The 18,489-nt window shown below is 40.1% G+C and overlaps 1 protein-coding gene and 1 long non-coding RNA gene across 2 annotated transcripts; one reads left to right on the top strand and one right to left on the bottom strand.

The window, feature by feature from the left end:
• Positions 1-622: 622 nt before the first annotated feature.
• On the bottom strand, positions 623-1,289 carry LOC134214844 (uncharacterized). Its single transcript, XR_009979941.1, has 4 exons — positions 1,247-1,289; positions 1,105-1,182; positions 975-1,045; positions 623-902 (listed from the first exon to the last, which is right to left on the bottom strand). It is a non-coding gene; the product is annotated as an uncharacterized LOC134214844 (long non-coding RNA).
• A 12,882-nt stretch (positions 1,290-14,171) lies between these two features.
• On the top strand, positions 14,172-18,284 carry LOC134209118 (uncharacterized protein K02A2.6-like). Its single transcript, XM_062685099.1, has one exon. It carries the CDS (start codon positions 14,172-14,174, stop codon positions 18,282-18,284), a length of 4,113 nt encoding a protein of 1,370 aa, XP_062541083.1.
• Positions 18,285-18,489: the final 205 nt, after the last annotated feature.

Raw genomic sequence — 18,489 nt, 5'->3', positions numbered from 1 at the left:
ATCTCAAAAATCCATCAAAAGATGAATGCGCTATTAACGTTCAAAATCTTACATTCGTGACGGTCTCGGATTTGGAAATTTTCATTTGTCACCTTGTATCAGAGTCTTCCCCTTAGACGTAGTTTACGTCAAAAGTTTGCATCGAATATAGGGCGATATTAATTAAATAATGTGATTTCTAAGATCATCAAATTTCTTTTTCTAATAGAAAGCTAGGTGGTTTTATGTAAACGATTGTTGTACAAACATCATGCTATTTATTTAGCTTACTTTTGGGTACCTAGCTAGATTTGCCTAACCTCGTGATCACGATTTACGTAACTGCCTATTGCACAAAATTTAGGTTTAATTAATAATACCAGCGCGACTTACGGTTTATCTGGATGCTGTGGATCGGTGGCTCACTTACGGTGATGGTGGGGAACCCCTGGATCGATCGGCTACATAAAAGTCGCCCGAATGAACCAATAGTGATTGGCCAATCAACCGACTTGACGGTGGAGCGACGGTGGAGAACCTCTGGTTTGAAGCGCAACAATTATTTCCTCTTTCGCTACGTGGGGGAAGACCGGGTCTATTATCGCCGGGACCCGATTCACTTCCAAGATATTCCAGCGATTGATTCGGCCTGTCGATTCAAGATGGCGTCTCCAACAATGGCGTCGAACTCCGGATCAGAATGGTCTAACAAAAGTCCCAAAAACGTGGTTGGACAATGGTGATGTCGAGGATCCCTCTTCTGCTATTTACCCCAAAGGAGTACCAGCAGGGAAGATTTCTGGCTCAGGGATTTGATTTGTTCTGGAAAATTCCAAAATAGATGCAAGTTGGGCGTTTGGGACCAGTTTCTCCCGAAAATCCAGACGACTGGCCTAAACAAATGGAAAAAGGCCCCGTTAGGCCTGTTCAGGTTGATATTAGTGACCTGATAAGATTTCATTCGACGACTTTTACAGTCATTTTGATCCATTTACCTTTTTCCACTAGGTTCAATTGCACGCAATTCCCTTGGAATGCGAACCGCTTTTATTAGCCACACAGCACCCTGTATATAGTACATTTATTTTAGGTTAAGTTTCTCTAACACTATTAACATTTCTTTACCTTTAATAATTTACTAACTGCACTACTAACACTTTATTTTAAGCTTTTTAACAATTAGCTTTTAAGGAATAACTATAACTAAAAGAATTAGAAACAAGAATTACTCAAAAATCACACATGCTTTTTATACAATTTTCACTACCTCGACTTTTAACACGCGCCGCGCACTTCTAACTTTCTTGAAGTCTTGAGCCAGAAAGAAAGAATTAGTTCAATCATGCTAGCAAGAAGTCTATATTTTATAAGTATTGGTAATTCATTTGTATTGTATAATGATTTTGACAGTCCCTCTAGTGTCCATATCGAGAACCATATTGATTTTATGAACTGAAATTCCATATACGGTTTACCTTAAATTTGTTTCGAAAATGAACTCCCGCGACCTCAGACATAGATGGCAGCACCTATTCCATTAGACCAGTGGCGTATAAAGGAGGTCGCCCAAATTCCCGCATTTGGTGGAGCCAATGCGATAATTTTGAAACCATCGGTTACATTAACCATTTTGAAAGGTGATGATGGCCGAAGAAGCCAATGTTGAAGAGGAATATTTCTGTGTTTTTTCTACGTTTCTACTGGAACGTGGTCTGTTTTCAACTTTTTCTTTATTTCCGAAAAGATTGGAATACGTCTCATGTCTCAACCAATGTTTATCACAAGAACGTATGCGTCGTGCCCTGAGTGCACTACTTTCAACTACATTTTCAATCTTTACGCTATCATCAACACTACTCACAAAATAAATACTCAATTTTGAAAGTAGTGTTTATATCCTGGTGTAAAATAATTGTCTTATTATTGTATATTCATTCATGCCTGATATAATATTGTCGTAGCCAACAAATGCTTCATCCGAATCGAATCATCTCGGATGTCAAAATCAACATGCGTGTTTACGCACCAAGAAACGAACACTGAATGATCCGAGTGACCCATTTTCTCATCAAAGCGCATTCATCTTATTGTTTTTTCTCTCTCTTCCACCCACAACTTTATACGCGCACTAACGAGCCTGGATTAAAAACAAAGAGACGCAATACTCCTACCTTTAACAACCTTGTGCTCGATTGGAACAACCGATTTGACAGCAAATGCGCTGTTCCAATTTTGACACTTCATCTCTTTGTTATGAGTGCAGCCTCTTTAACGCGTACCTCCTCTTTTCGATAGGTGCGTTTACTCTTTCGTTCAATTTTTGAAGCATCCATTCAAGGTGGATACATATCAAGCTTCCGACAAACATACATCCTACCATTGTTGAAAACCTCGTGTTGCACTATTAGTTAGAATTATCAAGAATGTTAATAATTCAGAACAATGCAATAAGGTGCTCATTTAATTATTCTAGTCTTATTATATTCCCACAATATTCGCCCTCTCTACTCTCCGCATTTTAATTGACAATATAGTTGTTTTATTCAATTTAATATCTCACTTGCTAAAGCTCATTAATGATTCAAAATATGATTCGGATTTGAATTATAATGGTTCGTAGAATTGGGTACAGAGAAGAAAAACCGGTTACTATGAGGTATTATGCATTTACTCGATATCAAGATTTTCCGATTACTCCTACGTTACTCAGAGTAAGCGCAAAAACGAGGCGAACGGCAATGTTGATGTCTTCTAAAACTTGATTTTAATGATTACAAATATTTAGTCAAATGAAATCAATTCTTCAATATTACAGTCGCAGAACTTTGTGAAATAATGTAGGTATTTTTTCGCGTTTTTTTTTTGGGGCAATTATTAAACATTTTATATCTCACGATCAGGTAATAAATATCATATACTTCTAACTACCCCTCACCTACTGGGACAGGTGGTCATTCTTTTGTCCGCCAAAAATGCAAATGGCAAAAAGTACGTGGTTGTCTGTAAACAAATATTCGCTCTTTCACTCAGATTGCTGGTTGGAATTTTTTGACGTTTACTTTGTCTTGCTCAAACCAACAGCGAATACTCTAGCGACTACTTTAACGAACACTTGGTGGAACGGCTACTCTAACCGACAGTGTCCACCTAGCAAGTAAACGTACAATGTACTACGCTCTGTTTTCAAAACTACTTTGAAATTTCAGTTAAACTAACTATGATCACAATTCTTCCAATCTTAAGTTCCAACAAACCTCATTAAAACTGAGAATTATTGATTACTATGATATTCCATGGGTTTCCTAATAGATCACTGATTCCTAGAATCTTAAAATAATTTTCAGAAAATCAGTTACCTAGGTTCTTTCTAACGCTTGACCTTAGCTTAGCTCTCCTCGAAACTCTTATACACCTTCCTGTTTTTTTGCCTTCCAGCTTTTCCTCAGAATATTCATTACATAGTGTGGACATATTGGAATTTTCATACTGCTTATGGCCTTCCTGGAATTCTCGCATAAAACTTAAGGCTTAATAGTTAATACCATCAGCACAGACTTAGATTTATAAAGTGTCCCTTTATGAAGTTTATCTGATTTAACACATTCAGTACTTATCCTCAATATGGTTATTAGGGTGGTTCAAAAAATCGATTTTGCTCCACAGTGCTCATTTGATTCTTTACCATGTTCTGAGTGTCCTCTGAAAATTTGAGCTCAATTGGATTAAAACTGATTTAGCACAAGCCGTTTCAAGTTTGCATGCAAATTAGTATGGGGAAATTGATTTTTCCATTATACTGTTAATGACGCTCCCCCATCAAGCGCATGTTAAAAGAAAACCTACATAGCTAAAAGGAATACTCAACAGCTTTCACTCAGTGAAAACCGCATCTCAATTAATCGTTTCAATAATTAGTAATCGAATTTAATCTATACCGTGGTTTTCTGGAGCTAATTGCATAACTTATCAACAGGCAACATTGCTGCTCGTGGCGCGAAAGATAGCACACCCAAATTCAGGCTACTATGTTGCTCTGCACATTTCAGTGATGCCCTCAAAGAAGTTTAACGATCATGACTAAAGATTCGCAACCTGTCTTAAAATCGATTACTAATTATTGGGACGATTAATCAATATGCGGTTTTCGTTGGGTGAAAGCTGTTGAGTATCCCTTTTAGCTATGTAAGTTTTCTTTTAACCTGCGCTTAATGGGGAAACGTCATTAACAGTATAATGAAAAAATTAATTCCCCCATACTAATTTGCATGTAAACTTGAAACGGCTTGTGCTAAATCAGTTTCAATCCAAATGAGCTCAAATTTTCAGAGGATACTCAGAACATGGTAAAGAATCAGATGAGCACTGTGGAGCAAAATCGATTTTTTGAACCACCCTAATGGTTATGGGTTGGGTTATTTATTGCTTGCAAAGGCTCCAATCTCGAATCTCTTAATGTCGGGAAGTTCCAATTCGATACAACAAACTTCGGTTGACAATCAATGTTACTAAGCACAAAAAATCTGATATCGCATTGAAAATTCACCAAAGAATGAGCCAGAATTTCGTTCAAAGCAACTCAAACTCACCCAAAAAAATCTGCACGTTCTTTCCACCTGAAAAAATACGTAGATTTTTTCCACCTGAAATTCACGTAACTTTTACCTGATTTTCCGATAGAAATTTCATTCTACGTGAAAATCAGGTAAGTTCTACCTGAGTTTTGGATAGAATTCACCGGACACGTAAGTTTCACCTGAATTTTCTGAAGCATTTGCAGCTACGTGTGCACGTAAAATGTGCCTGAAAATTCAGGTGGAAACAATGTTTAGATTATTTGGAGTGCTCTACATCTAAGTTCAGGTCTCAAAGCCGAAAAAAAAGTTTTCTTGACAAAGTCTTCCTTATCAGAAAGCATTATTTTTTTTTGTCCAAAAACTATGGTAATAAGCGCTTACCGTCGAACTAGTTAATGCCTTTACCGTTCTCGAACTTACGCACTAGTGTGCCGTGGTGCGATATTTTTTGTTTTTACACAAAATAGAAGCCCTTTCAACACTCGCTTCCCACAAGCAAAATACACACCGAAATATACCAGTACCAATAATCTGCTTCACGGATACAATTTGCATTGATATTTTTGTCATTTATCACTAGTTTGTCCAAATTGTGATGTTCTGTTTTGAAAATTTATCATCGCATACACCAAACTTATGTACATGAATAAATCCAGACATTCCGTTCAATTGCCGCTCATCTATATAATAAAAATGAAATGGTCTGTGTTCGTATTCGCATAACTCGAAAACGGCTGGATGGATTTTCTTCATTCCTTCAGCAGAAACATTCATTATACTTTCCGACGGGTTTATATGATATTTCCTCATGTGAAAATCATGGGCAGGGTTAAGTAAATCATGAAAAACTAAAATTAACATTCGTATGGAAATTTCGCATGAGCAGTTCACAACACACGCATTTCCGCCTACTATGCAGGACAACGTCTGCCGGGTCGACTAGTTGTTTATAGTTTCCTGAAAGTACTGCAATACTGCAAATAGTAGAACAAACTTATTTTTGTTTTCATAGCTCATCAACTTTTCCTCTTGTTAACGCTAATCAGTTCTCTGCCTCATAACATTTCTAAACTTATCTTCATAATTTGCTTTAGTTCGGTTATTTTTCATTTTATTCTGATTTCATCTTATTTTTCTGCCTAAATGTCTTCTGATTTTCATTATTCGAACTTCATGGCTTACCATTATTTTTTGCCAAGTGATCTCCCTGATTGAGGCTTATCATTTCTTTTGCCTGATCACATTACTCAGCTTATCTTCATTTTTTGCTTGAGATCGCTTTTGGCTTATCATTCTCTTTTGCCTGAAAACTAATATGGCTTACCTTATTTTTTGCCACAATGTTTTCTGATTTTTATCATTGCATGGCTTACCACTATTTTTTGCCGTGCAGTCTTCCCGTTTGAGGCTTATCGTTTCTTTTGCCTGACATATATCATGGCTTATCATGCATTTTTTGCCATAATTAATTTATACCTTCAAAACTAGATGAATTATCTTACCGTTGGGAGCAACTTCCACGCCATTGTCGTAGCCAACAAATGCATCATCCGAATCGAATCATCTCGGATGTCAAAATCAACATGCGTGTTTACGCACCAAGAAACGAACACTGAATGATCCGAGTGACCCATTTTCTCATCAAAGCGCATTCATCTTATTGTTTTTTCTCTCTCTTCCACCCACAACTATATACGCGTACCTCCTCTTTTCGATAGGTGCGTTTACTCTTTCGTTCAATTTTTGAAGCATCCATTCAAGGTGGATACATATCAAGCTTCCGACAAACATACATCCTACCATTGTTGAAAACCTCGTGTTGCACTATTAGTTAGAATTATCAAGAATGTTAATAATTCAGAACAATGCAATAAGGTGCTCATTTAATTATTCTAGTCTTATTATATTCCCACAAATATGTCTTTATTAACGAACCAGCCCAATGCTGGATCATCTCGATTAACATAAAATGGATTTTTTTTTTCAATTTATCACTCAGCAACTCTCTGTTAACCTTTTTTGATAGGCCCTTATTCTTGCATTGGTTTGGTGAAGTTTTTTGCCTGACGATATTCATTATATTTTCGACTACCGGTGATCAACACTCTTAAATTATTTCACCGATATTGACTGTGAAAATCTCTGTTAAAGTTCTTAAGATGAAATATCGACTAAATTGACGTATGTTCACGGCATCTTCTTTGAGCGCTGACGTACTCGGTTGTGACGATCTTGGTCAAAGAATAAAAAATGCCGAGCTAGTGAGAGCGAACGAATGGAAAATTAACTAAAATATTAAAAATCTTCAAATTAAATGGAGAAAAGAAAACACGGTTTTCGGCTTTCGGTTCCTCAAAGCTAAAAATATGTTAAAAAATCAGAGAACTTGTATTAAAAACCCAGATTAATCCACCTAGCGTTGGTGCTGCCTTTCTCGCATTTAGTTGAGACAACTCAGTTTCACGTGACTTATTAACGGATGACTCCAAAGGGGTCACCAAACACCAAACATTTGTAATTTCCCACCACTCCGTAACATTTTTGTATGATAACCTATTTTTTGTAGCATGGAGAGTTACCAAATGACACACCCCGTTACACCCCCAATTTTGTTACGCTATTCATGTACAAGCCCTAAATTACTTAAAATAAACCATTGTGATACTGTATCAATAAACCCTTATTACAGAAGCACATTCAGTTCGCGTAACGCGACACCATATTTTTGTACCTAGTGTAACTTCATGGAAAATGGTCCGATTTTGGATCTTAATACACGAAAAGAAAGCTCTTGACGAGCACTAAGAGAATCCGAAATATTACTTTTCCAATGTTTGTACCTTTTGTCTAGTATCAATTATACGACTATTTTCGTAACGCGACACCATTTCAATGTCACTGTTTTTAAAGTACAAATATTTCATGTAATCTTAAATTTTCGAAGCAATACAATGTGCACACAAAAAGATCATTAAAAACTGTATTTAATTACGTATTCATCAATACATTTTCACCCAAATAGGTGCGATAGAGCACATTTGTAAAAATCTGACGGGTTATGTACAAGACACGACCGCCCAACGTAAACTACGTAGAACAGTCTGGTGCATTGAGGAATGTAGTCATATTTTAAGATAATTCATTCGATTACTTATGTCACTGGTTTAGAACAAAATTACCATAACTTAAAATATAAAAAAAATGTTGGATACCGTAGTCAGGGGTGACGTCCGAGCCCTCATCGACAGTCTGGAGGTCGGATGACAAAATCGTTCAAAGAGGTCACTTATAATTCAGTTTTATTGTTCTCAGATACATTAAATCTATTCTACAAGCATTCTATGTAGTTGAAACAGTGACCCATTCTCACCCCCATTTGACCCGTTGTATCCCCGACGACGGTACGATAATTTAAAATTTTAACTTTAAAACCCCAAGTGGTAATAATGCTTTTCGCATTCGACTTAGAGTAAAATTAGTAGGGATTCTGTTTCATTCCAAATTTTCGCCCACTATTCTAGTTTATTTGTTGTAATATATAGGTGGATATAGTGGAGTATGTTTATTAATACTATCCTGAAATAAAAATAACTCACTAGCGTTACATGGTTATGATATCCAAAGCAGCACACGTTGAGCCAATCTTGTTGAAGTAACCATATTGTGAGAGAATTCGGGCATATAAAAGTTACTGTGATCGATGTGCAATATGTTTGTTGCTGGGGGTGTATACTGGTGAGTGCGTGTACCACGATTTAGCGATTTTACGACAGACAGAAGAATCTCTGCTCTAGCTACGGACAAACAGGTACCTCTGTCCAATGGTAGTCAGAGCATCGAGTCATCACTGGTGGAAGAATACGAGCCTTGGACCTTTGGAAGAGTTAGCAGAGAAGGGATAGTCGTATTGTTGAGTCCGACAAAGAAGCGCGAGTCGATAAAACCCGGTTGCGCCAACTAGAAATCAACAAATACTAGCCATGTACCGTTTTGACTCAAATTCCGAACATGACTCATATTCCGAATTTTAGCTTTTAAAAGCCCATTTTAACTTTATTCGTGTAATTTTCTCCACAGGAGTTTGAATTTGTTTGTTATCTTGTTTCTTCGTGCGGAAAATCAATGACACTTTTAATTTTAGGGCGCTAAAACGTCAGTATTCGGAATATAAGTCATATTCGGGATTTGAGTCAGAACGGTACCAAAAACCAAGCCATTCGGTTGAGATGCGCCAGAATAGTAAACGCTGCGGACGGGAATAGGGTATTTGTGCTATTTTATTACAATCTAACTCCCACTATCTGGCAGTGGCATTATGGATAACATATTCGTGCAACCATATTATTAACATGATTGCAAGAATCTTAGATCCGGGAGCAAGAAAGTAATAGTTCTATTGTAACCTATAGCCCGTTTCAATAAAGTATGCCTTCCGAAGCTATAGCCGTATACAATAAGCCCCGCATGATTGTACCCCCAGAGTATCTGAAGTGCATTCAAACTTCCTGAATAAAAATTGAAATCTTTTGATTTTGGTGCATATTCAATAATAAACATATAATTCACAATTTGCAGTTTATCATAAAATGGCTTACCATTTTCCTAAGTTATCTTTGAACCGAACATGTTTGTTCATTTGCAGTGCGATTATCGCATTATGACATTCCAATGCCGTTGCTAACAATCGATCATCCTATCTTTGCACAAATATGCGCTTGTATGTATATCGCCGACTACGGTCACTGCTCTGGCCCTACTTTTTGTGGCAAACTGGTGCGAAGCACCGCACAAAAAGAAGAGCCCAAAAACCAACTAGGGTAAAATGCCCAATAGTGGACCCCCTAGTAGCGGATTTTCGCTCTTCCTGTCATAAGGCTTAGAAATTTTCAACATATTAACTCTGCTTGATATCCAACAACAAGCTTTGGATCCCCTCTTCACGATACATACATAAAACACCCAAATACACGACGTTATTCGATGAAATTAACATTTTAAAGTCTTACTAAATTCGCCCTATAATAGACCCCCTGAGGGTCCATAATAGGAAATTACTTCCTATAGTCGACACTTCATTTGATTTTCATGTCCCGTTTCAGGACGTTCTTCTTCCTATGATGGACCCCCAAAATATTCCTATAATGGACACTCTCGTGTTTATTTCTTATAGAATTGTAAAAAATCATCTAATTTTACTTTCCATAGCATTTCCAATGCATGTAATCAAATCATAGGACTGTAAGGACTCGATGGAATTTCATAGCAAAATGTTGACATTGTGCAGTAATAATGCAAAAATGGCTGAAGGGTCCACTATTGGTTGGGGGTCCACTATTGGGCACTTTACCCTACACTGAACGACGGCCGAATGACTCACGTTGCGAATGGGAAAAAGAAGTGCTGCCAAAATGGTCCAATACCCTACTTTAACGTTGATAATCAAATGTTTCAATATAACTGGAAAATTGGTGAAGAGTTTCCGAGTCGATTGATATATAAATCTCAAAAATCCATCAATAGATGAATGCGCTATTAACGTTCAAAATCTTACATGATTTCGTGACGGTCTCGGATTTGGAAATTTTCATTTGTCACCTTGTATCAGAGTCTTCCCCTTAGACGTAGTTTACGTCAAAAAAATGATTAGGGAGTCTTTTTTTTTATACTAAAAGTCTGCTACTTTGATTGGCTATTATACAATGTTCCGAATACATTTTTCAGTGGAAGAAATGTTTTTCTTGTAATTCAATATGTATGTTTTCCTGTCCTACAGATATTGGATTCTAATTTTTAGTTTGAAATTTTGGTCCCTTGGTGTAGAAGTGCGTGGATTGTGTCAAAAGTGAAATGCTTTATGATAAAATTCTGCGCCTGTCCAGTGGTATAACAGATCTATTTCAATATTTACGATACTCCAAACTGTCCTTGAGCTCAGATCCTAATATTGTAAGAAGCGGCTAGCTCAGGGGTTCTTTCCAACAGGGTCGGCGTACTCGGGAAGACACACAAAACACTTAACAAGAACAAATGAACAAAGTGGACCAAGACCGTCTATCAAAATAAACAAATTAAACACGGCACAGAACCAATACTTTTGAACATAGTTATATTAACTTAAATAGTACATGGATTTAGGGGTTAGGGAAGGACTTGAAGGTGGCAGGCTTGTGAATGAAGGGGCTGTCGCACTGGTTAGTGGCGTCCATCTTGGTGGGGACATGCAGTCGATAGAGAGAGTGGGAATCTGGTTACCTTGGTCATTGGAGGTATGCTGCAGCTGACGATGTGTCGTTCGGGGGGGATTCGGGAGCTTTGTCCCGACGTTCCACGGGCTCGAACACGGGGTAGTGGCTCATCGGATATTGGGTACTAGTGAGCGGGGAAGCCCGCGGACCTCACAAGCCCCTCACCTCCAAAACGTCCACCACTACTATCCGTGCCGTGTGGCCTGGCAATGACGTACGGCTCTAGGACCACCAGCTCGGGACTCGCCGGAACCTCCCATAAAATTGTCCTCACTTGTGGTTCTGGTGATTGTCGAACTCTATTCCCGGCACGAAAATTCACTCTTCTCCTCGCAGCTTTAATTTCTTTGTCATCTTCTCTCTCACCCTCCTCTTGTCCTCCTTCCTCTCCTTCCTCGCTTTCTCGTCCTGTCATCATTGTTTCTCTTCTCATCTCATGTGGCTTGAATGAGAAATGTTTAGCATTCAGAGGTCACGTACAGTCGTGATTTATTTAGTAGGCAGAACGATCGGCCGGTCATCACGCAATTTGTTCTGCTTTGTGCGGTTAGCAGAACGATCGACCGATCATCGAAATGTTGTTCTGCTTTGTGCGGGTGAGTGCATTAATTAGAAAGTGAAGATTCAGTTCGCGTCAGTAAGCAGAACGATCGGCCGGTCATCGAAAATGTTGTTCTGCTTTGTGCGGTTAGCAGAGAGATCGGCTGGTCATCGACAATTTTGTTCTGCTTAGTGCGGTCGGTAATTAAAATAATTAGTGTTCGTTTGATTATGTTTTGAATTGATCAAACTACACGCTATACACGGCATACCGTTTACCCAAACGAACCCTGCCACAATACCTACCCCATATATCCAACATCCCAGTGATTTCTCGTGGAAGTGCAGATGACTCGTCGGCTTCTATCAAAGCGAGTATCACGTCAACAATTTCCTACCTATTCCTTAATTGACCTGCATTGAAGATGATGTTAGTCCCAAACTTCATCTGTTGGTTTTCTGTGTAATTACAGCTGACCTGGCAATAACGGAGTAGCAACCGTGGGCGGTCAATCATGCTCATGCTCATGCTCATGAAGAGGTCTACTCCGCATGTAGTACCTAAAGTAGACTAGATAGAAATGTTATGGATTATGTCTAGTCTATTTTCATCGTGTACCCACTAACCTACCCCCACAATCCATGTCTCGATCTGCCTTTAGGGCGAAACTTCCACGAAGGCAACCCGATTACTACGAGCGAATGAAGGAACGAAAGAAAACGATCAGAAGAGAAGGGAAGAAACGGACTGGAAATCAGGGAGTTGGTGTTCGGAAGCGATGGTACGGTGGTACGGAAGAATTCTCGCATAACTTTTCAAAAGGTCCTAAGTAACATTTTTTTCATGAATTAATTTGAGTACTGCAATCAAAAGCTTTCATGTTTTTCTGTTGATTGCGCAATTCAAATTAAATCATGGAAAAAAATGTTACTTAGGTCCTTTTGAAAAGTTAAGCGAGAATTGCTCGTCGCGAGTGTTAAAAAAACGTGGAAGCCGATTATCCGGAAAAATCTGTGGCGAAAGATCCGGAAAGCGCACATTCCAAACCACTAAGGGGTCGTACACATATTACGTAAGCATTCTTTTCTGGGTTTTTCGACCCCCCCTCCCCCCATGTAAGATTTTTTTCATACAAATGATTTTTTATTTATATGGTGCGTAAGAAAATGACAGACCCCCCCTCCCCCATAAGTGCTTACGTAATATGTGTACGGCCCCTAAGAACAGCAGATGGAGGAAAGTCCACCCAGTAGACGCGCGGTTGCCGTAATCCTAACCGATCGGCCTTTGAATCTAGTTGAAAAGTTGTCATCGAAACCGTTCCCGAACCAAGCCGAACAGTTCCCTGTGGCCTAGGAAGTGGTAGACTATCCGGCCTAGGGGCTCCTGTCAGAAGAAGGAGTGTCTGAATAGGAACCGCCGATAGCCTCGTCGTGAAATTTCCAGAATCACCGGAAGTTGGACACGTGGTTGTCATAACCCCAATCGATCTGTCTTGGAAGTCTCCAACCGAAAGGCATTCTTCTACGCCAAGCCCAACGCTTTACAGAGTGGCCGAGAAAGCACAAGTTACTCTGGCCCAAGCGCTCATGTCAAGAAACGAGAAGTATCCTCATCGGAACTACAGATAGCCTCGCCTGATTGCAGAAAACCCCATGCGACAACCGGGAGTCAGTTAGCTGGCGTGACCCCCCCCCCCTCTGAAACGGCGAACCACCACCATCTATTCACAAAGTAAATGAGACTTTTGGTGCGCAGTTATTTATAAATACTAAACACATTATTTTTAGTGTGGTGATAGTTACGGAGAAGATCGTTAAAATTCATTCTAATTTGATAAATTGTATGTATGTAGAAAGAATATTTGTCACCGATTGGTGCTACTGTGTGATAATCGTATGTGTGAAGAGACATATACTATTTATTTTATAATAGGGTAACCGGCGGTAATGTTGGCCCTGGATGCAACATTGGCTCTTCACGCAAATTAATCAATATTTCAGCGATAATACGTCGATTTGTAGGGAGATATTAACCACTGCTTCTATAGAAAAGTGTATCAAACATATATCTGCTTCATAACTCTAGATTTATGCACTTCTTAAACTATTACAAGCATTTATCTTGCGTGAAAAATCACTTTGACTCGGTTTTTTAGCAGCCATGTTTCGTTGACTTATGCAGGCTGGCTGTACTAGAGTTTTTCTTTTGCCCAATAAAAGAGTTTTCTGAATGAACATACCTGCTTTCGCACATCAGATGAATGGATAACAACCACACTATGTCAGATATCATTTTTATTTCACAATTTCCATTAGTATAGCGACATAATTAACCAAAACTTTTGGACAATACTGGGGCACCTGTAGCCAAATGGTGGCATGTGCTTTCGATTTGTAGCACTACGTTAGTATAGGTGAAACTCTAAAATCAAAACATTCTCACCAATAACCCGTACTGGAGAAAATAACCGAAAGCTGCAGATAGAATATCCGATGCTTGCGATTAGGTTGCTAAGAATTTTTGTTAACCTTAGTGTTGACGAAGGGTCAACCTTATTTCATGTACTTTGATATTTCATTTAAAACTACATTTGTATTTGCTACCTGAAAATCACTACTTTGTATGCAATGTGTATTTTTATAATAAATGAGTTGAATTTGAGCCATACAACTGTAAACACATACTTCGCGTAACATGGTGTCAGAAGTCTAAAATACTGCGCGAAAAAAGATCGTTTAGAGACAACCGCGAACCGAAAAAAACGCGAAACGTAAATAACGCGAACGTAATTAACGCGAAACGTAAGCTAAGAATTCTCCGATAAACAATATGTCGACGAATGATGAGCTAGCATCAGGTGGAGCACCTATTGCAGGTGGATCAAGAAGCGGCGGTGGCGGAGCGCCAGCAGTAGTTCCTCAACAAAACGCAGCCGCACCATTCGGAATCAACAGCAGCATCCCGTTTCCAGCTCCTTTGAAGCTTGACGGTAACATGAAGGAGAATGTTGACAACTTTCGGGACTCGTTTGACATATATTTGATTGCGTCAGGGCTGGAACTGCGGGATGAACGAGTAAAAATAGCAACATTCAAAGCTGCGCTCGGGTTGGAAGCACGTAAAATTTTCAATCTTTGGCCTTTGACACCCCAGGAGAGCAACACGGTGGGTGCATGCTTAAGATCTCTTTCGAAGTACATGGTCCCGCAAAAGGATGTTAAACTGGCACGATACGAGTTCTTCCAGTGCCGTCAGCAACCAGCCAGCGAGGATCACGAGGCAGAAAGTGTTATGCATTTCATCAACAGAGCGCGGGAACTTGTCAAAGATTGCAATTTCGGAAACTTGGAAGACGAAATGCTCCGGGATAGCATCATAACTGGTATTCTCGATACTAATTTGAAAAAACGATTCATCGAACAACCAAATTTGACCTCGGCGATGGTCATTGCCCAATGTCAAACGGAGGAAGCGACCCGATTGGAAATGGTCCGACATAACTGGCTGCAACCTACAACAACACATTCAGTCAACAAGCTGGATAGTAAGAAGATGGAAAAAAAGTGCACTTTCTGCGGGAAAGGATACCATGTAAAACTGGCAGAATGCCCAGCTCGAGGAGCTCTTTGTAACTACTGCAATCAACGGAATCATTTTGCGGTCGTCTGCCGGAAGAAGAAGGAGGATCAGCTTCGGCAAAGTCGACTGAAATCAACAAGGAAGCCGAATAGCATCCGAACGGTTGAGCGAGAAGATCGAGACATGGATGTAGATTACAGGAGCGACGAGTCGAATGAAGCAGTTCAGTACCTTTATCAAGTCAAACGCGATGGAGGATCCGTATTGCAAGCCGACGTTACGTTCTTCAATGTGAATAATCATCCGGTACCAGTGAAATGCATCCTAGATTCCGGAGCGTCGTGCAACGTTATTGGTAAAAGTGGAGCGATACAAATTCTGGGCACGAAGAAACTGAAACTCGACAACGAACAAACCGTATTAAGAGCTTTCGGCGGTGGATCTTTGAAGTCCTTGGGAAGAACCGTAATACCATGCGAGCACCGAGGTCAGAGGTTCAAGATGGTCTTTCATGTCGTGGATTTCGAGCAGCCTCCTTTGCTTTCGAAAGATACGTGCCTGGCGTTAAAGCTCATAAAACTGTGTTTTTCGATCAATGCAGAACAAACTAAAACGGCAGAACAAATCGTCAAGAAATATCCGGAAGTATTCGAAGGACTGGGAAAGTTCGACGGAGCCGTTAATTTGGAAGTCGATGTCAACATCAAACCGTCGGTACAGCATCCACGAAGAGTGGCAGTGACTCTGAGGAATGAGCTAGAACGGACACTAAACGATATGGAGCAACAGGGCGTTATCTGTAAACAAGAGGATAACACGGATTGGGTAAGCAATATCGTGCTCGTCAAACGCAACAACAAAATTCGTGTTTGTCTTGACCCAATAGTTTTGAACAAAGCCCTCAAAAGACCGCACTATCCAATGCCGACAGTGAACGAGATTCTGCCAGAACTGACAAACGCAAAAGTGTTCTCTACTTTGGATGCCAAATGTGGGTTCTGGCAAGTGTGCCTCGATGAACAAAGTTCAAAACTTACGACCTTTTGGACGCCATTTGGAAGATACCGATGGCTTAGGATGCCATTCGGTATTTCACCCGCGCCGGAAATTTTCCAGAAGAAACTGCACGAAGCTCTGCATGGTTTGCGAGGAGTGCGTGCTCTGGCGGATGACATCTTAATATTCGGATGCGGAGATACCATCGAGGAAGCGGTGTTGGACCATAATCGTTGTCTGGAAGCGTTATTCATACGAGTCAAGCAGCAGAACATCAAACTGAACGTCGACAAGGTGAAGTTGTGTCAAGAAAATGTAAAATTCTTCGGGCATGTCTTAACTCCAGCAGGCGTGAAAGTGGATCCGGACAAGATCAGCAGTATTATAGCTATGGAAAGCCCAAAAGATATGCCAGCGCTTCAGAGATTTTTAGGTACCATAACGTATTTGACCAACTACCTTCCAAGTCTATCTACCGTAGCGGAACCATTGCGTCGTCTAACTAACAAGGATGAGCCGTGGACATGGAACTATGAACAAGAATGTGTTTTCATGCAACTAAAATCGATGGTGACCTCGGCCCCAGTTTTGCGATACTTCGATTCGAACAAAGACGTTGTTATCCAGTGCGATAGCAGTAGCGTAGGGTTAGGTGCAGTTCTCATGCAGGATGGACATCCGATTGTATATGCCTCGAAGACTCTGAGCAGCACGGAACGTAAGTACGCTCAAATCGAAAAAGAGACCCTCGCTATTCTATTTGCCTGTCGTAAGTTTGAGTTATATATACTGGGTAAACCGGTTATGGTTGAAACCGATCATCAACCACTAATAAGGATCTTTAAAAAGCCACTAGTAGAAGCTCCACTACGGATTCAACGAATGTTGTTGGCGCTACAGCGTTATCAAATTACACTTCGCTTCACTCCAGGTAAGGAAGTCGTTATTGCAGACATGCTTTCGAGGGCTGCGTTGTCAAACAAGGATACAACAGATAAGGAAATGTTTGACATTTATGAAGCGCAACAAATCAACGTCATTGATTTCATCCCTATCTCAGACGAACGAGTTGAGCAGATAACGATTGAATCTTGTAACGACCCCGAAATTCAAACTGTTATCCACTACATTATTGATGGATGGCCGAATAAAAACGAGATACCGGAAGGGGTTAAGGTATACTGGCCGTATCGTGATGAGTTTAGTACGCACAACGGACTGGTGTACCGGAATGACAGGATTTTGGTACCTAAGAAACTGCGAGGCTCGATCCTGAAACAGTTGCACCAGTCGCACTCAGGCATCGAAGCAACTGTGAAACTAGCAAGAGATACTGTGTTTTGGCCAGGTTTGAATGACCAAATTCGACAAACGGTTCAAAACTGTGAAGTGTGTTTGAAGTTTTCGGCGAATCAGCAAGCCCAGCCGATGCAGAGCCATCAAATACCATGTTACCCATTCCAGAAAGTGAGCATGGATTTATTCGAGGTCGAGCTTGATGGACGGAAGTCGGTGTACTTGACAACGGTTGATCACTATTCGGATTATTTCGAAATCGACGAGCTGAAAGCAATAAATACAGGAGCTGTTATTGTCGTTTGCAAAAGAAACTTTGCTCGATTTGGAAAACCTCAGATCGTAACCACTGATAATGGTGTGCAGTTCGTTAGCACGGAATTCCGTAAGTTTGCAGCCGACTGGGGATTCCAACATACTACATCGGCACCGTACCACCAGCAGGCTAACGGGAAAGCCGAATCAGCTGTAAAAATAGCAAAGTCGCTACTGAAGAAGGCATCTGAATCAAAACAGGATTTCTGGGAAGTGCTATTACAGTGGAGGAATACCCCTAACAAAGTGGGTAGCTCTCCAGTCCAACGCTTAATGAATCGACGGACCCGTTTTGGAGTTCCCATGGGTGAACAGAAATATCTTCCCAAGATTGAAGAGGGAGTAAAAGAGAAGCTGCAACGTAATCGACAGGAAGCTAAGCTGAACTATGATCGTAACACCAAGGTTTTGCCTTCTCTTGAAATAGGACAACCAGTTTTCGTTAAAAAAACACCAACGGAGAAGGAATGGACCCGTGCGACTGTAGTAGATCCTGTTTCCGATCGTTCTACTATTGTAGCAGTAGGTGACCAAGAGTATCGCCGTGATAATGTTATGATTAGACCAGCCCCGAGACCAGCACTACAAATTCCGAAGCAAGAGACAATTGAACACAAGTCGCAGGAGTCGCCAACACACCGACCACCATCTGAACATTCCTTTGTAACATCACCAGGCGGAGTAGATCGCACATGTATGCGGCCGCAAAGAATCACCAGGCTTCCGCGCAGATTTGATGACTACGAAACGTATTGATGATGTCACAGATCTTCAGATATGAAAAGGGAGATGTTGACGAAGGGTCAACCTTATTTCATGTACTTTGATATTTCATTTAAAACTACATTTGTATTTGCTACCTGAAAATCACTACTTTGTATGCAATGTGTATTTTTATAATAAATGAGTTGAATTTGAGCCATATAACTGTGAACACATACTTCGCGTAACACAGTGAGAT

This window comes from Armigeres subalbatus, chromosome 2 (assembly GCF_024139115.2).
Source record: "Armigeres subalbatus isolate Guangzhou_Male chromosome 2, GZ_Asu_2, whole genome shotgun sequence".
Taxonomy (NCBI): Eukaryota; Metazoa; Arthropoda; class Insecta; order Diptera; family Culicidae; genus Armigeres; species Armigeres subalbatus.
This window is presented reverse-complemented; position numbering and strand designations above follow the sequence as displayed.

What these genes read in the sequence shown, in the direction of transcription:
- LOC134209118 (XM_062685099.1), top strand. Translation starts at nt 14,172, where the DNA reads ATGTCGACGAATGATGAGCTAGCATCAGGTGGAGCACCTATTGCAGGT.